This window comes from Vicugna pacos, chromosome 2 (assembly GCF_048564905.1).
Source record: "Vicugna pacos chromosome 2, VicPac4, whole genome shotgun sequence".
Classification (NCBI taxonomy): domain Eukaryota; kingdom Metazoa; phylum Chordata; class Mammalia; order Artiodactyla; family Camelidae; genus Vicugna; species Vicugna pacos.
Genome location: NC_132988.1, coordinates 37,221,012 through 37,244,060, shown reverse-complemented (window position 1 = coordinate 37,244,060; position 23,049 = coordinate 37,221,012). Strand labels below are relative to the sequence as shown.

Here is a 23,049-nt window from a genome sequence, read left to right as displayed (position 1 = left end):
AATGTCACTGTTTTGGTTACCCAGTGAACTACTGGAATTTGCCCTCAAACTGCCTCATTTAGTTCGACTGGCAGGAGGAGAGAAATGATTAATCTCTGGGCAAAAATTTGCCTGCTAATATATATTTTTTTACCTTGGTCTTCCATTCTCAGTGACAGTGCAGTGAAAACACATCGATTACTAATAATTAACCATTAAAGGATAATATCAGATAGCCTACTCATGAAGGTCCTGTGACAGCAAGAACCTAATTCACTTGACACATGTAGTGACTCCTGTGTGAAAAGCCTCTGAATTATTAAACAGTATCTGCTGGAGAAAAAGAGGGAAGTGAAAGGATAGTGCTCTGTACTCCCTCTCTCATCAGAGGAGCTGTAAACCAAGCTGGACTTGAGTCTGTGACCAGATACTCTAGAATTCAGTAGTGTGACTATTGTGGAAAATGGTCCTGTGTTTAGTGCAGTGTTTTCCCATGTCAGATCCAAATACCTGCCATCTAATCCTTTTAATTTGAAGTAAGAGGCAAAAAGGCCATCACTGTCATTTAGAAACACTCAAGGTTAAGGACCATATCATTGGTCCCTCTAGGGAGACCCAACTTGAAAGTACATTCTCACTACCCATCCAAGGCCACAAAGAAAATGGTTTTCTGCTGCTATTCTATCTCTTACACCAACTCTTTCACAAGTAATGAGTGCCCAGAGATATTTAAAAATCACTGTTTGGGCCCATTTTTATGAAGGGTTTCAATAACACTTGCCAATACAAACTGTCTCCCCCAGAGAAGACTATGTATGCACGTATATGAGCTTAACTGCAGTCTGGAAAGTGAAGAGTGGAAGGGGCGAAGCTGAGCACCACACGTACTGGGCGCTTCTCTGCAAGAGGTCAGAGTTAGGGTGAAGCAGCGAAAACTGTAGCACAGACTTGGAATCGAGGTCAAATTCCTTTTTTGAGAAAAACTCCACAAATCACAGTAGCATGTCTAAGGCACTGTTCTGAAAAACATGTTAAGACTCAAGTGAAGCATGACTATGCAGAACAGACAGCTGGGCATTTGTATATTGTTTCCTTGTAATTTGCATCTTCTCATGTTAAGTACTATCAGTCTATTTAAAGAAATGTTGACTACACAGTTGTAATAGAGCACCATCCTTAGTATCGCTATGTCTGTCTTTTTCTGTATTGTTAACCCTTTGTTCTTTTTGATTGATCCAGTTCTTGCCATGACAGAGGCAGTGACGGCAGTTAACAGAGGATGGCCCCCATAGCTGCCGGGGAGGGATGGGGTACAGGTGAGAAAAAGCAGAAACCCTGAAGTTCTGACAGTGCTACTCGGCATCACACAAAACGAGTAAACACATCACAGCTGCCTTCTCGCTCACACGGTCTTTGGGAGGCTGTTTTCAGGTCTTCCATTCCAAAGAATTGGGAACATGAACAGGGGAACCTTGTAGCCTTGTGCTGATAACTCTCCACATCTTAAAGGTCCTTTCAGGACAAAAGAGTGATTTATTCACTTGAATTTGCAAATGCATTTCTTTTCAAGTAAATACTCATATTCAGCCCTTTGTACAATACTCTTGAGAATTCTGACAGCCTCTGAGATCATCACATTGTAAGAAATAATTGCAATAAAAGTATTTAGGTAACAAAGCTTTAAGAATAATTATCCTACTTACAAAAACAACTCCTTTTGATGAGGATCTTCCAAATTGAATTGATTTTTTCTTATAAGTTCAAAAAATTCTCCTCTCCTCCTTGAAAATAAAGAAACATATTTGGTAGATACGATGCATCCCCCAAGCTCTTTTATCCCTTTGGTCTACAAAGACTCATGGAGTAAAATTTGGGGGGGGGGATCTCTAGTGGATTTCTTCTCATCTTAGAATCCAATATAAAAATCATTTAAAAATTTTGATACCTCACTTTTCTCTCTTCTATCATATTCTTTGGTTGAAACATTAAATTTCACCTCCTCTTTAACTACAGATCACAAATGATGGTAATTTCAATTCTTAAACACGATTTTAAGAAAAGGAAGCAAGATGAGTTAAATATTTGTTGCCGAGAATGATTTAAGGAACTTTGTGTATGGAATAGTAAGGTCTGCATGGTTTCAGTTTAACTTCACAGCTCTCATTCACATTGTGGGGCACAGGGAAGTGTTCATCATGGTCACTCTGCATCAGGATGAGGCTGTGAAGTGCTTCTGAGCAAAGACAGACGAGTCAAGTGTAAACTGATATCCATTCAGTGTTTAGTGGATACCTCCGTGTGCCCAACATTATTAAGCATCTTGAGAAATTATAAGACATAAGTTCTTTTCAGTTTGTTTGTTTGTTTGTGGGGGTAGTAACTAGGTTTATTTATTTTATTTCATAGTGGAGGCACTGGGGATGGAACCCAGGACCTCGTGCATGCTAAGCAGACACTCTGCCACTGGGCTATCCCCTCCCCACCCACCTTTTCACAGTGTTTCAAATCTAGTCAAAGACACAAGACAAACATGAGAGAAACTTACATAACAAAACTGACTCTGCGATTGAGTACCAAAAATGAAAACAGGTTTCAGAAGGGCTCAGAGGAGAGACCTATGTGGCCTGAATAGGCTGAGAAATCTTTGTGATTACAGGTATTTTTTAAATTCTTTGTAATTTGATAACCTTTATTCTGTAATTATTTTGAATAATCTGAAATTTACTATATATACATTTTTACCCTAATTTAAAGTACTCTAAAAATCCAATGAAACAGACTCTTTTAGATGCAGTTACTTTTGGGTATACAATAGTGGATATCTGGTATGTGTTTCTGTGTGTCTGTTCTATTTGTTTTTACTTCTCAGAAGAGTGGCTAAAACCATAATGTGGATCCCTGTCCAGAGGGAGAGAGAGGCCCACGTTCCAGGGAAATCCCGTAAGTGTGACAACCTGACTCCCCCGACTCCCACACATGCAGCAAAGATCTCCATCACTATGTGGGAAACGAATGTTTGCCCCAGAGCAGCAAAGTCCGTCCTCGCTTTTAGAAAGACAGTTTAATTATGCAAATACATATATATTACTAATACCACTCTGATGCATACTTTAATTTCTGAATCATTAACTTCATTAATTAAAGTTCTGAATTAATACTCCTCCTCTGCCAAAATCCAATAAAAGAAACAAGATTTACTTGTCTGGCACTCGGCTCCTTTTCCTGCCCACATAGGCTTGGATGACAGTATAAAGGAATTGTGAAATGGTCAGAAATTGGGGGAGTGAAGGAAAGGAGGAAAAGCAAATGGCCTATATAATCTTTGGATTGGCCAACCAACTTGGAATGACCTTGAGATGGTTATTTGCTTTGCACATAGCTTCAGAGACAGAGCAGTGGATAAACATCAGAAATAACTCTATTCTGTAATTTCCAGTGTTAAGTAAGGCGAAGGAGTAGACTTTTCTGGCCATAGTCTGATAAACAGCTTTGTCAGGACATTTGTCCTTATAACTTAAGAATATCCCAGTGCAGATTTTTAAAGTTGGAAACAATGCAAACACATCCAGGACTTATTTATCTCAAGATATTTCTTAAAACTTACTTAATGTATAGTGCTAGGTCTGTAGCTAAAATAGCTTGCTTGATTATTTTCAGCGTGGTCTTATATTCTTCAATGGAGAGGCCGCCAAGAATCTGATTGCCCTTTACAAAAAAAGGAGAACCATCATTAGCACTCCACCCAGAGAAGAACAAAATCTGAAAATTTTCTCTTAAATACATGCCTAATATTCTGAACTGATGATGGAGGACACCTGCTTATATAAAGTAAACACCATGAAATAACATTTGTTCTCTATGCTCCCACCCCACGGCCTTGTCATATAAGAAAAAACAGCTTTATAAGAATTCATCAGCCTAAGTACATGTGTTATCCCATCTCTTCTACTCCTTAGGCCTTAGTCCAGGCCTAAAATCTAAGAACTATGTACCTCCATCCTTTGGGCAGTTTAACTACTATTATCTGACAGCATGTGAAACTTCGAAAACTCAAAAAGTGTATTATAGTAGTTGTGAAGAACAGAGTGATGAAATGTTTAAAATACTGATTTTTTAAAAGAGTAATTTCTCTATGGCTTTTGTAATACATCCAATAAGACTTTCGGTGCAAATTTGTATAATTTTCACTTACTATAGAAAACTTTGTATTCCTTAGGAACATGCCAATAGAGACAGGTAGAGGGCATGAGCCAATGGTGTGCCTACGGGTGCAAGGGTTGAAGCATCTATGAGGAGTATTTAAAAGGCAGCTAATCCATGTGCAAATTATCTAAAGTGTTTGCTATGTAACCATTTTTTATTTCTTACCTGTAATTTAAATTACAGTGGCTCTCTAATCTTGAACTAAGTAAAGCACACCTCGAGTACTCAGAATATACTGAAAAACGACATTTGTAAATTGATTCAGATGTACTTTCTAAAGCTCAGGGCTGAGAAAAAAACCCAGAGGCTTAGAAATGGGATCTGGAGGCAAAGGATTTGTTCTGAAGAAAGGAAACTGCTTCAGTGTGCTGCGCTGGGGCCAAAACACTGGTTAGCACGGATTACTAGACACTGAAATTGTGGCACGTGTCTAATTAATGAATCTGTGATTATACCAGAAACATTATTTTAAAATATGAAGTCACTTTAGGTTCTGCGCGAAACAGAAGACTATTCAAAAATACCTACCAATACTTTTATTTTTAAGATAAAACCGTTTCAAGTGGAAAAGTGGAAATGTCTTTTGGTATAACATTTTTATTTTCCAAAAGCACAGACTGTAAACTCTTGTGTACTGGTGCTTAAAAGACAGAATATATAGATGGGTCTTAAAATGTGAGGCCAGTCATATATATATCATGATTCCTTATATGTAAAATAATAACATATTACATAACAGGTTATCTAATAACAGAGGTAGCTATGATAGGCATACTGTTAAATATCCTTTTTGAAAAATTTAGCATATTTTCTTTCTTTAAAACTAAATAGGATATTAAAATGAAAGTTTGAGCCGAAGCACAAAGAGAACAAATTCCAAGGAAGGTACAGATGTTTCTGCTATAACTCGACATACACATTCTTGAAAAGTCTCAGTTCGGAAAAAGTACACACTAAAAATAACATGCTTTATGGGAAAACCAGTGTTGGGGGAGACTACTCAAAACCCATGCAACTCGATAGCCAGAGCACAGACCAAATCAAGGACTGGTACGTGTGGAGGTAACTTGAACAGGCCAGGCTGGCAAGTCTGGAGGCTGCCTCTGAGGATGTTAAAGAAGCACAGAAAAACTGAGTGGAAACACTGGTTTGTGGAGGCCCGGAGACAACGCAGATGGACTAAGGACACTGAGACCGTGGGGCTGCTATTAGGGTGGACTCTGCAGGAAGAGACGGGACTAAAGCAGTCCAAGGGAGCACGCCTCAGGGGCAAGTGCCCATTTTCGTGTTCTTAAAACAGAACGGAGAGGGCTGCACGTGCAGGAGCCAGGCAGATGGCTTTTTCCTTCGTCGCTGAAGGTCAAAATTCAACTCCCATAATTCTGGGGTGAGGAAGGGCTCAGAAGAAACATAGGCAGGGACAAAAGAAGCCAACCAGGGCAATGAGAGAAAGCCTGAAATGTTAAATCAAGTCCAGAATCAGGACTATTACACAGGACTTGACATTTTCGTTTCTAAATTGAGAACTGTGTGCTATATTTTGGGACCTAAAGTAACTAGATGATTTTTACTTATAAAAGAGTGACCAGAAAGGTCAAGGGCCTCCTGAGTTTTCTTCTAGGACTCAGGAAGAACTAGCCCCAATGGGCAAGTGTAAAGACATGGTGATAAAATTGCTTTAATTCTATACCATGCACTGTGCTTGTTCAATGTAGGAGTTGCAACTTTCAGATTTTTCTTATTATAAAAGTAATACATGCAGACAATGGATAGTGTGAATAATGAACAAATCAAAATCAGAAAACAAACAAGTATTAATAATTTAACTAAACAAACCAGCCATTGTGAGTATTTTGGGGTTTATCATTTTAATCTTATTTTCATTAACATAAGTAGGTCTAGCATAGTATATCATATGCTTTCTTACATTGATAAATATTCATGTAGCTAAACTGCTGAATAGCTTTATTCCCTCATGAAAATGTTTATTAGTGGTTAGAAGTTTCAATAAAAAGAGTTGAAAAGATACTGCCTTGTGAAAGCAAACCTTTGAGAGCAGTATAAACCATTTCATTTGACAAAAACAAACAAACAAACAATTAACTGAAAGCCATAAAAATGCCAGTTTTGTTTGTTTCTAATTTGGAATAACCAAATAGAGGTGAGTAACCAATTTTCCCTTATCAGGCAACGTTTATAGACAGTTTTGGTTTCTAGAGGAGTGAGGCTGTGAAGATCTCAGATGTTTTGGCTTTGCCTTTCTTACCCAAAAAGGAATAAAGCATGCTCAAGAATTTATGATGCTGGGAATAAATCCAAAACTTAAAAATAAAACTGAATTTATAAAGCTCTCGTTTAAAATTCCACAAGCAGAAATGAGGTACTTACAGGACTATTAAGTATCATCAGGCACTGGTCAAAATGATGGTGCTCCATGATTGAATGGCAGTAGAGCTGAGCCAGTGGGTGTTCACTTCTGAAAGTAGTTTGTTGAGTAAAGAAAAAAAGGTAAAAAAAAAAAAAGATCAATTTCCCCAGGACATCAGTTTATCAATTTCTTCTTTTTGCTGGTTAAGTGAAAAGGAGGATACTTCACAAAACTAATCCAGCTAACAATTTTCTCTCCTTCTGTGATGAAGAGTGAGGTGATCTCTGGGAAACACATATAGAGAGGCAAGCGGTTCTCAAATACCAATGTAACTACTGCCAGTTCAAAGTATGAACAATTTCATTGGTTTTAATACTCATTAAACCAGTAGAAGGAATAAGGACAAAGGACTACTTTACAAATTAAAAACAAATCTCTGAAATTGCTGTACCAGTAATACTTTTCAATTTCAAAACTGCAGTTAATTTAAAATCTGAAACAAATTTCTATGCAAGCCTTCCCTCTGAAATAAGGCTGAAGGTCAGCGCACTTATGTCTGTGTGTCTGTAACGAAGAATAGAGTTTGCTGAGGTGTGAGTGAAGAGAGAGACAAGGAAAAGGGGGCTGGTTGGCACACAACACCCTCTGAAGGAAGGAAAGAGACAGCTGAGTCAGAAAAGGATCCCCGTGTGGGATCCAGGTTATTTCCGTGCAGGACATCCTGGTAGCTCTCTAAATGGAACAGGGGGAAAACAGCCTTTTGGCTGAGTGAAGCCAGAGGGAGGAATCTTACAGTCAGTTCACGGCATGTAATAGACATTCACAAATCAAGTTCTAAACGACATGTAGTGTCCTCCACCTCGTATTTCCCATGACCCTTCTTCACGAGTGAAAAGAAAGCACAGTTTCTTCTTTAAAAGAAACAGAAAAGGTTATAGTTCCTGAAAGTCTGTTTCTTGGATTCATGGGACAGGGGTCTATGAACTGTAAAGCACAATACAACCGTTGGGTCACACAGCCGGTCTGTTATTTCTTTCTGCTACCACATGAACCATTATTTTACTCTGCACTTCATTTGCTGAAGACAGAGAAGCTACCCAAGACTGAAGTAACACAGCAAAGAAATAAGTAGAGTGAGAGAAACTTAAGGGAAAACAAAAACAGGAAAATGAAAACAAAGGTAAGAGAACAGGTAATCTCATCTACTACTGTTTAGTCCACCACTGACATTGCTGGTCCCCAAACTGCCATGTTTTGCTGCTGTTGTAACTTTTCCCAAAGTAACTCCTGCCTGCGTGTCATCTCTGCTGCTTCCATATTTAGTGAGTTGTTCCGTGAGTCAGATGCTGTGCTTATCACTGGACAATGGGAAGACAATGGATGGAGTAAAATGAGCAGATTTGTAAGAAAAGATAAATTTGCTGGAATCAAGACTGTAGATGCATGGAGACAACTGGGATTCAGTTAGGAGACTAGTGGGAAACTGTTCTAGTAACCGAGGTAAGAGCCTGGAATAGAGTGGTAGAATCCTAAAGAAAGAGAAGCAGAGTTATCCGAGAGCCATTTAGGAGGTAGATTTTTTTGTAATTTGATTCAAATATTTATTGAGCAGCCACGGGGATAAAAAGTTGATTAAAACATGGTCAAAGAGGTGAGGCAAATGCACACGTGCTATAAAGGAGAGCATAAGGTTCAGTGAATCACAGCAGTCAGAAGACTTTGCTTTAGGAGATCAAGAGATTGCCTGCAGCCTGGAAGGAGGTGTGGGTGGGAGGCACATCAGGAAAGGGGACTGAGATAAAATAGAAGACTTCAGTCTGGACTATTGACGGTACTCAGTCTGGACTGTATTTGTCTCTCCTTTCCCTCTCTCCCCATCTCCAGGCTTACTTTACCAGTCGTGCCCAGATGTGTTCACTGCACTTTTTCTCTGTAGGAGCTGGCAGTGAATCCCGAGGTTGGGAGCTAGTGGGGAGGAGGGAGATGAAGGGGAAAGTCAGGAGATTAAGTTTCTGCCTTGTCATTTATTGACAAAAATGGGGAGAAGATGATTAGGGATGGGGGATGAAGATGGCTGGTGGGGCGTGGGCTCTATTGATGTCAAGGTGCCTGAGGTATCCCCAAGAGGGTCTCAATGTCTGCACTCAGGTCTGGGCTGGAGAAATGGATTTGGATCACATCAGCATGCTTGGTAATCCAAGCCATGGGAGTAGATGAGGGTGCAGGAGATGGCCTGGAATAACAGAGGGCCTGGCGTCCACAGAATCCGCGATCTCCCTAAAGTCAACTTCAACATAACAACTGCAGCTTTCCTCATTCCCTTCACTGAGAAAAGGAAATGCTTCCAGAATATCTTGTTATTTTCCTTTATATAAGGAATTCAAAGACATATAGTACTAGCTTCATAACAGTCTTATGCTGTCAGGTGTTAAGTGTTTTTAAGTCTATTACCCTGTTAGACTGTAAACTTCAACAGTTTGATAGATTTGTTTTCCCTGATGAAAACAATTACTATTAACTGAGAGCCTGTATATAACAGGTACTGTGCTAAGTAGTTTATACTTAATTTTTACAATAATCCCACATAGGACACTTCAGCTCACTGCATCAAAGCCCTCGGTCCCACCTCACAGTCCAGCCACTGGTGCAGTGGCTGGCTTCACGCGTGCTGTAGCAGACTACACGAGGGGCCCCTCACAAGGTTACCCTGCCCTGGCCCTCGGGGAACACCTCTCACTTCTGCCCTCCCAGCTGGTGCCACAGGAGCTCTCTCTACACTCATGCTAGTCCAGCCTGCAGTGTGAAGAGTTAAGGCCTATGCGGTCACCTTTGACTAGTGTGGGTTTGGAAGCCTGTGGATAGCTGCCCCTCCCTGTTCTGTCTCTGTCGGTTGGGGAACAGTTCTGGGTCTCATTTCATAAGATGTCTCAGAAGCACCTGGCGGGATTGAACACCAGCTGCCTGGATGGGTGACAGCTGGATACCCCATCCTTTTCCTGCTTTCCCTGCTCTGCTCCCCACTCTCAGGCCTGCATTCCTGCTCCCTGGGACCGTGTGCGCAAGTAAGCTAGATGCCTGCATGCCAGCTTTGGTCTCAGGCTGTGCCTCCAGAGTGACTCAGGCTGAGACCTCTCTAAAACTGGCATTCTAGCATTTGTTCTTTAGATGACTAGAAATTCAGAGAGATTATCTCACTTGTTCACGGCCAATATAAATGGCAGAGCTGGGATTCAAGTACATCCTCTTGAACATACACTGGCTTGTGACCCATGGCACTCTGCACACAGTATCCACTCACTGACCTAGTTAGAAGCCAGGCTAGAAGTGCGATTAGGCGGATGTAACACAAACACATTTAAAACTTCAAATGCACGTTACATTTTTAGAGAATGCAGAAAGGACTGTTTCACATTAGAGAAAATTCTTGGCTTGTGAGATAGATGAATGCAAATTATGTGTTTGCCTTTACTTACATTCTAAAAATACGGACTTACGAATCAATGAAAGGGTGACAAATGCTCCAAATTTCCTGTTTACAAAGATGTTCATGGAAACCAGTGTATTCTATATCCTGTTACTTTTTTACTCTTTCAAATACAAGGCTAAGTTGCCTCTTTATTTGAGGTCATGTCAGAAGGACCCATTAAACCACTCCAGCTGCACTTTCATTCCCACGCTGATGTCACTAAGCATTAACGGACTTGCTGCCCTCCCTGCATCTCCTCTTGTCCTGCAGTCGTTGGTTCGTCTCTGAGAGTGGCACCAGGATGCCGGTGCAGAAATCAGATCAACGTTCCAGGAACCTGGAGCTTTAGAAGTCAACAGAAAATGAAAGTTCCGTGGGAAAACCAAGTCCTGCCACCCCAGCACAGTATCCCTTTCCACTGAATCGAACAACTGTCCTTGAAATTTGGCTTCTCATCCATACATGTTGCTCTGGGTTCAAATCTCTTAACTATTCCTTGTAGCCCTTGTCAACCCATTGGATTCTTAACGTGACAATTTCTCTCCAAATCATCACTACTGTCTTCCATCAGTCTGTGATCACATTCATAGATACTCAAGTGGACGATTCTTTAACCTTGTGACTCCAGTTGTTTGACCTCCTTGACCCTGGCTGATTGTTTTTTTCCCACTTCCTCTCTGTTTCACAGCTCTGAGGTGCCGCTAGGCATAGTCTCTTTGCTACTCCTCAATACACCCAAGGGACCAAGCAAGATCTTGAACTTTTATCTGTCCTTAATAGTGTCCTCCTGTGACAGAAGCTAAAACCTGTAGAGCATGTAATCTGTGCCAGGTACTGTTCCAAGCACCTTGCACCTATTTATACTTCTTAATCCTTGTCAGAAGCCCTGTGAGACCAGTGCTGCCATTATTCTACTATACAGAGAAGGCAACAAAGGGAGGGAGGTGAAATGACTTGCCCAAGGTCACATGGTGAGAGGAGGAGGCAGGCATTGGACTAGCATTGGCTCCATAACCATCACAGCTCCGTGTGCTGGTCTAAGGACTCACTGAGCTCATATATGTGTATAGTCTTTCTCTTCATTCTGCAAATAGTATAAAAGTCCACAAGGAATGGGCTGTTGCTTGTGTGTCTCCAGTGCTTTAGGGAGACAGGACTGAGCCTCCTGGAATGTGAGAGGAATATCTCAAAAAGCTAGCAGTAACTCCTGTGCCAAGTCTGATGGCCCAATTCAAATCGTGGGCATATCCTCAGATGTGTGGTAGGGCTTGGGCTCCAGCTCTCGTGGAGGAATAGGGGTGGAAACTGTTTTGAGATGACAACTGAGCAAAAGAAGACCCAGCACTATATATATATATCTCACACATAAAGTGCTAGAAGGAATTCCAAAATGATAAGGGCTGTGTTAAGTGTTTGGTTCTATTATTATTATTACTATTATTATTAGCTATGGACATTAGGACTAACTGAACTTGCACTTTATTCATGCTCAGATCTCTGGTCTCGCAAGCCCTCCAACCTTATCAGGGATGATCTCATTCCTGGCTAAAACAGACTCTACCCAGTTTGAACTTCACAAATTGTGACTCCTGTGCCGTCTCCACTGCCCCTGGAAGTCTCTCAGAGCTGCTGACCCTGTATTACCACGGCGCCCATTCACAACTCCAGCTCACTCCTTTTCCTCTATTACAGAGCAGAGAGGACCATGGTGCAGAACGAGCTCTTTCAGGACAAAAATACATAATCTGATTGTGGTTACCAGGAAATTCTTTTATTCTGATTTTGCTGAATCTCTAATCTATCTTGGGAAAAAAAAACCCATATCCATTTGGTCATTTTACCTCTTCCAGCCACCATCCTCTTCATTATTTTCTCCTCACTGCCAAAACTCCTCTCCCCTCCACCTTCCCTCCCAAAGGACATACACATGGATACACCCTTCCCAGGCCTTTCATCGTTACCAATGGCACCATCACTATTCCGTTTCTTGGACTGGGAGTCATGACTTTCCCGCTTCCTTCATACATGTAACTAGCCATTCAATATTAAATTTAAAAACTCTCTCCTTCGGTCTCTTCCTCCCTCTGGCCAATAAGTGATGTTCACATGCACCTGGCTTGCTGTAACAGCTTTCTAGCTGAACTCTGTGGTTCTATTTATCACCCATGTACCCTGTACCTTCCTTTCATCCTTTTCTTCCTACACAATGTCTTTATCACCCACTGCAGTGGCTCCCTGTCCTTTCACTATACCAAGTGTAAAATGCACTGCTTAGTCTTAGAGCACCCCCCCCAGAAGGGTCTTATAACTTCCGCTTGTTCATCCTCTTACTCTCCATTCCTAGTCAGTGGACCTTCTGACTAGTCAGGCTAACCATCATCACTGTCCCGTGAAAGCCTCATAGTGTTTCTGGTATATCTTCATGCTTTCTCCTCTCCAAATCCTACCCACTGCAAAGATCCAGTTCAAGCCTCACTTCTTCCATTAACAGTAAAGATGGATTATGCTGATCATGGCCAATCTCCTCTTCTATTGAACACTTACAGTCCATGTTATTAAACAACATAGTATTTATTAGATCCTTCCTTGTGTTAGTCACCACTGTTTCATGAGACTACCAAAATTCCTTGATAACAGGAACTACATTTTACACTTTTATAGCTCTCTTTCCACCTAGCACAGTGCCAGGCCCCAGTAACTGCATATTATCCATCTGCCTAAAATGTAGGATAATTTCACTGTATTTATATTTAGAAAACACCGAGCCTGAATCTAACCAAATAAATGCATCTACAACAGTCGTCTCATATTGACTGCAAGCCTAATGCAGGACATTTCTCTGCATAAGCAAGTATCTGTACTTTGGCCATTTTGTTCTTATTACTGCCTATTTTTTAAAGAATAGAGTATCTGTCTGAAGTCACCCTTTCCTTCACCCGCCCATGTGGGAGAAGGAACCACAGGCAGTGAACTGTTCCCCCAGACATCTCACTGGCGTACTTGTTACTTCTCATAAGGGCGGTCTTCCTATGCCAGGAAGGAAGCAAAGCCTCAGATAATGAAGCAAAACACTGTTTCCTAAACAAGGAATATCTCACTTCAAATTAATTTTCTGAAAAAAAGTTCAAGAAGAATGAATGACAGAAGTTCCACTTCTAACTCTGCTACCACAACAAGGGCTATTTCTCTTTTCGATATGTCACTTCTATTTCTGTGCCTTCTTTGTTTTGGTTTTCTTTATAGAGTGTCTGAGTATCTGATGAGGTCTGGACACGAACACCTTTTCAGAAGCTACATGGAAATGTTTCTGGTACTCTTAATCTCCCGAGAGTCCCCTGGTTAAGAAGACCCCACCTGAGGTGTCAGTCATTTATCACTAAGGAAAGAGAAAAGAAACATCCCTGGAAAATTCTCGGCTTCCTCTCCTCAAACCACAGGGAAGTAAGGAAAAAGAACCCCTTTACTTTTTTTTACAGTTATTATTCCTTGGTGGAGTCTGTTTTGTGGTGTGTGCGAAAGCAAGATTCCGCAGTCTGACTTTTTCCCAGGGCTTTTTTTTTTGAAGAGAAGATGACGTGTCTCCAGATGTTTTCCCGGGCAATTATTTTTAAGAAAACAAAGAGGGAAGTAGCTGCGTGTTCCTTTCACTCTAAATAAAGCAGGGCAAGATGGTGCCTTAGAGCACTCCATACCGTAATAATCCACATCCTAGTAACACTACGCCCAGCTCTGAGGGAGGGAGAGGAGGCAGCACTGCGGCTCTGCGGCTCTGGTCTGCAGGCCACGCTTGGCCCTGTGCTGTAAATCTTTTCACATCCTCGTTTCCTGTCCTAACGACTCCTGTGTTGATAGGAGGCTCAGGACCACCATCACATGACAGAGCACAGGGGGCAAAGGCCATGTCACTCGTCAGTTCTCCAAAACGTTAGATTTTAAAGAGGAAACGGCCAGGCTCTGACAGGCAGGCAAGAGCCTGCTATCTCTTCCCATCTAAGGTCAGCAGAGGACATGGTTGCTACATCGCTGTAATTCTTTTCACATGAAGTTTTCTGTTTACTGTATTTAGATAAAAGGAATGTGATTAGGGAGCTTTCTGAACTTCCCTCAAGAGATCAGACATCTCGACTTTCCTAGAGAGAGCTACGTACTAGTGGAATCACTTGCATACTGAAAAAAAAAGCTCAGTAGTTAGCAGTTTCGCCATTAAAATGTAGGCCTTTCAACTAACTTGCTGCAGGAAAATAAAAATGTCACAGTGGCTCAAAGATCTGATGAAAAGTGGTATCACCTTTATTATCTCATTTGTCGCTGCAAATGGTACTTAAGCACGGTCCGTCCGCACAGGGGGCTGAAAAACTTGTCTGAACTAGCATCTGTGGCTAAGACTTATTTAACACTTAAATATTTATCAGGCATTCTAGCTGGTATGGATGTGTGTTATCTTCTAAAACGTACATCAACCCGATGAGGTAGGTATGCTATTATCTTGACTTCACAAATCAGGAAGTTGAGGTTTAGAGAGATGAGCGCCCCTGCCCACAGACACACAAGAACTTACCTGAATCCCAGTCTGACTGCAAGCTCTCCAGCACTGGCCTCTACTTCCTTCACTAAGACCAAAAGCCTCTTTCTAGTCAGCACTTACTAAACAAGAACCTAGGATCCAAGCTAAGCACCTTTCAAATATTATCTTTTATTCCAGGGTGAAATTCCACCCTTTCTGTACTAGTCATAATAGTTTTCCAATGAAGCTCTTAAGCTGGATGCACATAAACTAAAACAAACTCTTGGTAATTACCTAATGAAATAAGATTCTCAGCATAAATATTTTTGAATTTCAGGCCAGAAATGTTACCAGTACAATACTGGACATGCATTATTTTTCCCATCTTAAATGAAACCAGAGTATGTTATGAACCCTGATCAACTGAAATTTTGAACCATCAAATTTTGCTGTGGGTTTTACTTTTAAAAAGACAGCCCTACAATTTAAAAGAAACATTTTCTTCTTTTGCTAGGGCAAATGCCTTACCGCTGTATGTAAGAGTTATTCACACCACGGTGATCCAAATCGTGGCTTAAGGCAGCAATCAGCAGTGCAAGTATCTCCAGGTCAGTCAGCCTGTTCTGCACGACCAAAGACATTGGAGGAAAGAAAGAGAAAGAACAATTTGGTAAAACGCATTACACTACCTCTTTTCACCAATTGTGTTTTTTTTCTCAGTACTTTATATATGTTTCTTTATAGTCACAAAGGACTCATGCTAGAATCCTGTTCTGCAGGGAATCAGTTGTACTTTGTCTTCAGAATAGAATTATTATTATCAACAGAAAAAGCTGAAATGCCTCAAACAATAATCTGTCCATCTATACTAAATATTTTAAATTCTTAATTATATACATGTATGTGGAGTGACTCAAATAAACTTCATTAATTTTTTTATTTACTAAAATGTAATTTTCTGCTCTTTGCAGTTTTGTTTTGTTTTTACTAATACGAATGCTTTCTAAATTATTCTCTTTAATTTTATGACATTGACTGATGGTTGATCATTTCAAAAAAACTTTAAATAATTGTTTCCTCTCTGACTTTTAGTTCTCTGCAGATTCTGCTGCCTTCACTCTCTACTATCAGTTGCTGTATCCTTAAGGAGCACAGACAATGTGAATATTAGCAAAACAACAGAAAAAAGAGGATTAGAAATGAAAATTTGGCTTTAAAACATTGCACGATATATTCCAGTCAAATATAGGTTATTTTTTAATACCTGCCATTTGAATTATCTATATTACTGTTCTTCATTAGTAAGAAAACACAAGTTGAAATTATTATCAGCTCTGTTCTGCTGGAACTCTCAACACTCTATACAGCGTTATCTTCAACATACACAAAAATCACCGTTTTTTTATTCTTCACAAAAAGCAAGGAGTCTTCAGTGGTCTGGTCCTTGTGAACTTCCCATACCCCAAAATAAGTTTACCCTATTTCTTATAAATGTTTGCTATGGCAGGAAAATACTACTATGGTGTTTTCATAGGGCTTCTCAGACAAAAACCACTTTTTTAAGCTCTAGCCAGTCAAAATGTGCACCCTATGAAAGTAGAGACAAAGAATAATATTTTTAGAATTTACTAAATCAAAAGAGCATGAAAGCTCTGAATTAAAAAGTTATATGATGGATGCCTGGAACCACTTCCCTAGAATAACTAGTCGATTCCCACTGAAGTTAGGATCTAAGGACACAGATACGAAAAATTTGGCCTGGAAAGGAGTGAATTACTTCAACGTTTTCTGCACTGATCTTCCTTGTAGACAGTCTCTGGTCAATGTATATGAAACCAAAACCCTTTCCATGAAACAGTACTTATAAAATTTAACAGAGGGCTCCAGAGAAAAGGCAATAGAGAACACTAGACTCATCTATGGAGCCAGGTGCAGGCACTGAGTAGTTTTTGAGGAATTCTACTATGCAGCAGGTTGAATGGGAGCAGAAGAAATTTGATACTTTTTCTTATATGGTAGGGTTTTCCTTGAAGGAAGTATTTATTTGTCCAAACACTATTAAGTTTAACATTGGAGTTACTGTAAAGATTTTTTTTAAAGCCATATATATTATATATGAAAGAAAATTAATAAGTAATTTGCCATACTAATCTTCATAATTCACAAAATGTAACTTATTTTGTAAGGGGCAATAAATATTATTCTCAATCATCATTAGTGCACATTAAAAAAAACTTAAAAGAAGATGCTATAAATTTTACTACTAAAGCAACAAAATGTTTTAAATACATAAATGGCTCTAATAAGTACCTGAATTTTGCCTGCTTTCAGTGCAGCAAACATGCACTGAGCTGTATTAAAGGCATGTCTCCAATTATGATAGGCAACATTCTTCCGATAGTTCTTCTTAACACTTAAAATCCACCTGCAAAGAACCTTTAGGAAATAGAGCATAAGGAGTAATAATAATTGCTAACGTTTATCACACATGTATTAATCTTAATGTACTGTACAGAGCATTTACGTCTAACCCTTGGGACTCTGAGGGAGTCACTACTACTTTGATCATTTTACAGATTAGGAAACTGACATTCAGGGAGGTAACCTGCCCAAGGTCACGGTGATAGTAAAGGCTGGGGCCAAAATTCAAACCTGAGCAGCTTGACTCCAGAGCCTACCACGCTAACCCCCACGCTAACTAAATTAGATGTAAAATGCAGGGGACCGCTAAGAAAGGTATTTTGTCATGGGGAAGGCACAGACTAGCTTTTTAAAAGATATCATGTCCGTGTGTCATGAATTAGGAGAGTCCAAATAGTCACCCGTGCACGGATTCACTTTCAGAGAGCCATGCAAGAAGCCTCTCTCCAGCTCTTCTCTGATCCCATTCTGTCAGTCTGCAAAGGCATATGTTTCAGGCTCTGGGGGTGGGTTGGGAGCAATGCACACAGCATATGCCCAAGGACAAATTGGAACTCCAAGTCCTGACCCTTGTCCTTTTTAAACCATGCTTAAATTTTCAGGCAGAATTACTGCTTGGTTACCAAGAACTAATTTAAAAAAATAATATATGCAAATGCAAAATAAAGCCCTGGTGAGTGAAGTGAGTGAGTGAATGAGTGCGTGCGTGCGTGCGTGCATGTGTGTGTGTGTATTTTAATGTATACATTTTAAAAGTTGGGAGAAAAAAGGATAGAATGTTCAGAAAACCTCACAAGCTGGGTTTAATTCAGCTCCTAAGTGGTGTGGTCAGTAAAATCTCCAGGGACACATGGGCCCTAAACAAGATAATTTTGTGTTTGTGTTAGCATCAGAGTCTGCCTCTCTTCAGTTCTGAAAGATTTACTATACTTTTGGGAATCTTTAAAAATAAATATGTGCTTCTCCTGACGTATATCACTGGAGATATTTCAAACACAAAGGCAGTGCCCTGGGGAGTGGGAAAAGTACCAGGGGAAAGAATGTTGCTTTAACAATATTCAGCACAGTCTGATTAGCTGCAGAAGTAGGCCAAAAACAAGGTTTCTTCTTTGTTGGTAGAAATCGCCTACAGAGGATTTGGCAGAAAAAAAATCCATGCTTTCATAGCCTCCCTTTTCTTTTCAGATCTCTTTGTTCCTGTTCTATGACGCAGTTCACAGGGAAATCTGATAAAAAGAACCCGAATGTTCCCTTGTTCTTTCACCCTGAGTAACTGTATCTTGCAGAGGATTTCTGTGTGCATAAGACTGACATGTGCTAACTTGAAGTGCACTGCAGACCTTTCATCATGACCATTTCTGAACAAAGTCAGCCCCAAAGATGACAGATTCATCTTATTAGGAGAATTTTAAATAATGCTATTGACTTTGACATGCTTAGAAACTATACACTGAAATGTAAAACATTACTGGTGACTAATTAAAGAATCAAGGAAAATAAGCAGGAAAACCTAGAAATTTAACCCATGGACATATCTCTTTACTAATCATAAATCTGTAGGTATAACTAAATAGGCATATATATCATATAATGTAAATGGTGATAAAAATGACTCTATGAAACATAATTCTTGATGGACTACTCTACTATGCTCCTATTAAGATGGGCCTATTGAATTTGGTAACCCAATGGCTACCCACTGTATCTAGTAATTAGTAACTAAACTTAAGTGCAGTTTTGGATTCTTTTATGAGGGTGTTCTTAACAGCATTTAGGAAAATTATGGTTAGATCTGCTAACTGCCTTGTAGATAAGCCCGGCACATTCAAATCTGTAGAACAGTCTTCTGTACAGGTCTACTGATGATTACGTACAGTCTGGATGACCCTAGGAAGCACACTCAATACATCAAATCAGTTTCCAACAATTACAAAAGCTTCTTAAGTTCTGAGTGGCATACTTAAGATGCTATGGGAGGAAAAAAAGAAAGAGAAAACATAGCTCGACTCTTGCCTTCAAGAATCTCAATCAGTAGTGAAAATAAAAAAGTGCACATATAAAGGAAATAAATTCACATAAAGTTGAAAGCACAAATTTATTAACTGTCAACAGCATTCCAAGTGGCATGAAGTCAATCCTAGCATTCTCCCAGGAACAGAGACTTGAGTCGGGCTCTGAGGAAGAGAAAAGCACGCTGTGGCATAAAGTGGGGCAGACTTGGAAGTGGCCGCCCATTCAGGGGCGGAATGACACATAAACGACAGAAGGTGAAAATAAGCACAGCACATGCACATCTGTCCCACTGGAGTCAGGAGTCTGTTTCCGGGATCAGCAAGAGTTACAGGAGAGCAAGCCAAGATCTGGAAGCCCGGCAGAGACATGAATATCTGACATATTTTTCAGTAGGAAATATTCTGTGTCAGGGCACTTCATGATGCTGCCATTGTCTCTAGCAAAAACGTATTACTTTTACCATCCTAAAATTATAGTGACAATAATATCTGAAATAAACAGAAGAGTCACCAAGGCAGGAAGGCCAACCAGAATGATGGCGGGCGGTGTTCAAGCTGATGTTGGCCGGAAGTGGAACAGCAGTTATTCTAACAGAATAGGAGAGTGGATGCATGAGACACTGAGGAGAAATAACTGCCTAATGGACAAAAATTCAGGAAAAGGTAAGACTAAAGATGGCAAAAGAAATTTTGAGTGACTATCTTCAGATCCAATACCCAAATGCTACCTAAAAACTTATGCTTTTAAGAAATAAGATATATATCAACTCATAAGAATTTTGTAAACAGACACAAGGATCACATTCCTTTGTCCTGGCCAGGCCCTTTCAACAGGATCGCTACTAGTTTAAAGTATGGGAGGTCTCAGGAATGGAAAGGTTTCTGAGTCACTATCTAGGTCCTGTAACCAGCAAGAAGCAGAACTGAGCTATTCACATTTAGAACTTCTGGCTCTAAATGAGATCTTCATTCTATTAATAGAAAGGACTTTTTAAAAATGAGCCCTATAACCTACAGTAAAGAAACCTGATAGCGTACACACATACACGTGCATGCGTGAGTAATTCTCACGAGACTCCCACAGGGGAAGTCATACCATTATCCCCGGCTAACAGATTACAAAACTGAGAACGTAAGAGATTAGCTGCCCAAGGAAATTAGAGTTAATCACTAGTAGAGCTATGACTCAAAATTCATGAGCTTTCTACTCTATTCTGCCGTCTCAATTTCTTCATTTGTAAAACAGGGACAATCATAACCAAAGAGCCTTTCTTGAGAGCTTCTTAAAATAATTGAATGATACATTGTCTCTTAATCAACATGCTCTAATAGAGTGAAGTATTATTAGAGAAGAGTCTACAGACAGTTGTTCTTTGTTTTCACTCAGTTCTGCACAAGATTGAGGTCAGTAACATAAACTTTGGTTAAAGAAAGAGCCAGATTTGGGCCCCGAGTAATACCATAAATAACACTGTGTTAACCTCAGCTATATTAGTCCTTAGTTTTCATGCCTCAGTGAGGCTTTGAGAGCAGGGACGACTCATCACTGAAATGTGCACCTAGCACAGTGCTGGGGACACTGTTTATTGTTAATAAATTTTCATTTTATGAATTAAAGGATTGCTAAATAGCGGAAGCCTTCAAGGTACTTAAATTTCAGATACGAAATCTCTACAAGGAGACTAGACATTCAACTGACAGAAAAAAAACAGCCTTAAAGGCAAATTACTGACTTTTTTCCCCCAAATGGTCCTTTCTATTCTCCCTTATTCTTTGATACAATACACGTGGCCATTATGAAACAAAATAGAATCCCCTGATAACTCCCAACTGATATTAGAAGGTATTGATTTCAGTCTCGCTATTTTCTGAGAGGTGAATAAGGTAATCAACTGGGGTTAAAATCAGTTTTCATCTTTGTGGGTGACCCTGCTCGAACCAAGAGCCTCGCTTCACATCAACCCCTTTACTCCCTCATTTCCAAAGGAGTTCACTATCTTTTTGGTCCTTCTTTCTACTGTGTTATAACCTCCCCAATCAGATCATGTTACTTCCCTGCTTAAAGTTCCTCAGTGACTCAGGATCAGATCTAAATTCCTCTGAATAGCTTACAAGGTGCTACATGACTTGCTTCTTACCTTCCTCTCTGATCGCATTTCTCGCCACTTTCACCCTCAACTAGCGCTCCACGGCCCCGCCCCCTCCCTTCTGTCGTCCCGCCTTTGCACATCCTGCTCTCACTGTTGGGGACACTCTCCCCTGTTCTTCAGCCTGGTGCTTGATACATGTAGGAACCCGTTCCTGTGCTTTTAATGGTTGATTTTTTTCTTTAAAAATCTCAGCTGTACATTAGGTGACAGTTTATGAATCATGGAAACTGAAAAATCCTTATTCCATACTAGTATCCAAAACTAATTCTCTCTCTTCACACACACACACTTTTGTCACTGCATTCCTACCTCATGTTTCATCTGGAAGTTCTGCACAAGGTTGAGGTCAGTGAACATCCGGATTGTGCACAGTGCCGTTTCCAGGTCAGACAGCTCAAAGTCACTGAAGCTGAAATCAGTGATTTTAAGGGTCTGGGCAGATGGTACCACAGCAGCCTTAGGTAAGGGGAGAAGAAGAAAATGAAATAAAGCTGTTAATTAAAGCAGCAGTGAGTCATAAAGTTTTCTTGCTTTGCTATGGGGAAAAAGTACATTGTGGTTTTTTTTTTTTCCTTTTTAATGCAATACACTAGAAATCTTTTCATATAGGAGCTTAGGAGCTACTCCTGTTTTTTTGTTTTGTTTTGTTTTGTTTTTAATCTGAGCCACACGCAGGTAACTAATAATTGTTCTGGGTAAGCCAGGAGAAGAGAGGGTGACTATACCTAGAACAGCAGGCAGAACTAAGGACTCCAGTTATCCAGCCCCTTTATACATCCACAGTGTTATTTGTTCAACAGATATTTACTGAGTAACTATTCTGGACCTGTCTCAGTACCATGAGCTGAAAATCAAGTGGTGAGCAGGATAATGATAATGTTCCAAGCACTTTATGTTTAATTAGCAAGACAACCTTATGAAACAGATACTGTAGCTCCATTTTTCAAGTACAGAAACTTGAGCATGGAGGACCACATCCTACCCACCACAGCCCAGGCAGTTAAGGAATAGAGCCCAGCTTCCAGCGCAGGCAGACTACACAGCTCTCAAATTTGACACAATCTCTACAGACTAACAGAACATCCTTCACCCAAGCCTGATTATAAGAATCACCTAGGGTGCCCACTGAAAGTACTCAGTGGTTCTGATTCAGTAGGTCTGGGATGGGTTGAGAAGCTGGTTTTGTTTTTTTGGAGAGGGATTGTTTTTTAATTAACATCCTTGGTTTTGATTTGTTAATCATTTATTTATAGTAAACACCTGCTATTTCTTCAATACACCTTGCTCTTTTTCATCAGTGTTCCTTTTACCTCCTGCTTCTCATACTCTCTTTAACTGGAGGACTTCTTGAAGGCACAGCTCCCACCCAAAGAAGAGTTATTAAATGCCCTTCAGAGCTAACCCTACCTTGGGAATTCCTATTTAATCACACAAAGTTCACTATAATGTAATTTCCTGTTTGTCTCCTAAATACACTGCAACCAACAGGTGGGGCGGTATCTAACACATCTTTGTTTCCATTGTGACTACTGATAGATACAGTTTTAATATTTGTTAACTGAATATGTATTAAATAAATGGGAGGGAAAAATCTCATTCCCTTCACTTAATTTGAGTCGTTAAGTTCTAGGAGGGTAAAGCCCATTAACCTGAAATCAGAAAACTAGCAGACTGGGATGTGCATTCCAATCTAAGTTTTGTTTGGTACTGAATATTTTTTAAAAATCACCAAATTTGTTACACTGTTTAAAAATTGGGCAATTTTAACAACAACAAAAAGGGTTTCTGGCACCTTCTGAAAAATCAGGCCACACTGAACCCAAATCACATGAAGCAGCACTGGCCACAGCCAAGGCGCCCTGACTCCCTCAGACTGAGCCGGCTTCTCTCCCATATTTCCTGGTGGCCACTCGCGGGCGTCAGAACCTACTGGAACTCTGACTCCT

General features: G+C 40.1%; 1 protein-coding gene across 5 annotated transcripts in view; it reads right to left on the bottom strand.

Moving 5' to 3' along the window:
- PDE5A (phosphodiesterase 5A) overlaps nt 1–23,049 on the bottom strand; it is a 130,786-nt gene that overhangs the window by 12,973 nt on the left and 94,764 nt on the right. For all 5 annotated transcript variants that reach the window (XM_031691520.2, XM_072938264.1, XM_015247684.3 and 2 more), the window contains exons 12-17: nt 21,413–21,559; nt 16,831–16,956; nt 15,049–15,143; nt 6,571–6,658; nt 3,584–3,684; nt 1,683–1,760 (exon numbers count right to left, since the gene is read on the bottom strand). In XM_031691520.2, the coding sequence (XP_031547380.1) occupies nt 1,683–1,760; nt 3,584–3,684; nt 6,571–6,658; nt 15,049–15,143; nt 16,831–16,956; nt 21,413–21,559 (635 nt within the window). The remainder of the gene's footprint in view (nt 1–1,682; nt 1,761–3,583; nt 3,685–6,570; nt 6,659–15,048; nt 15,144–16,830; nt 16,957–21,412; nt 21,560–23,049) is intronic.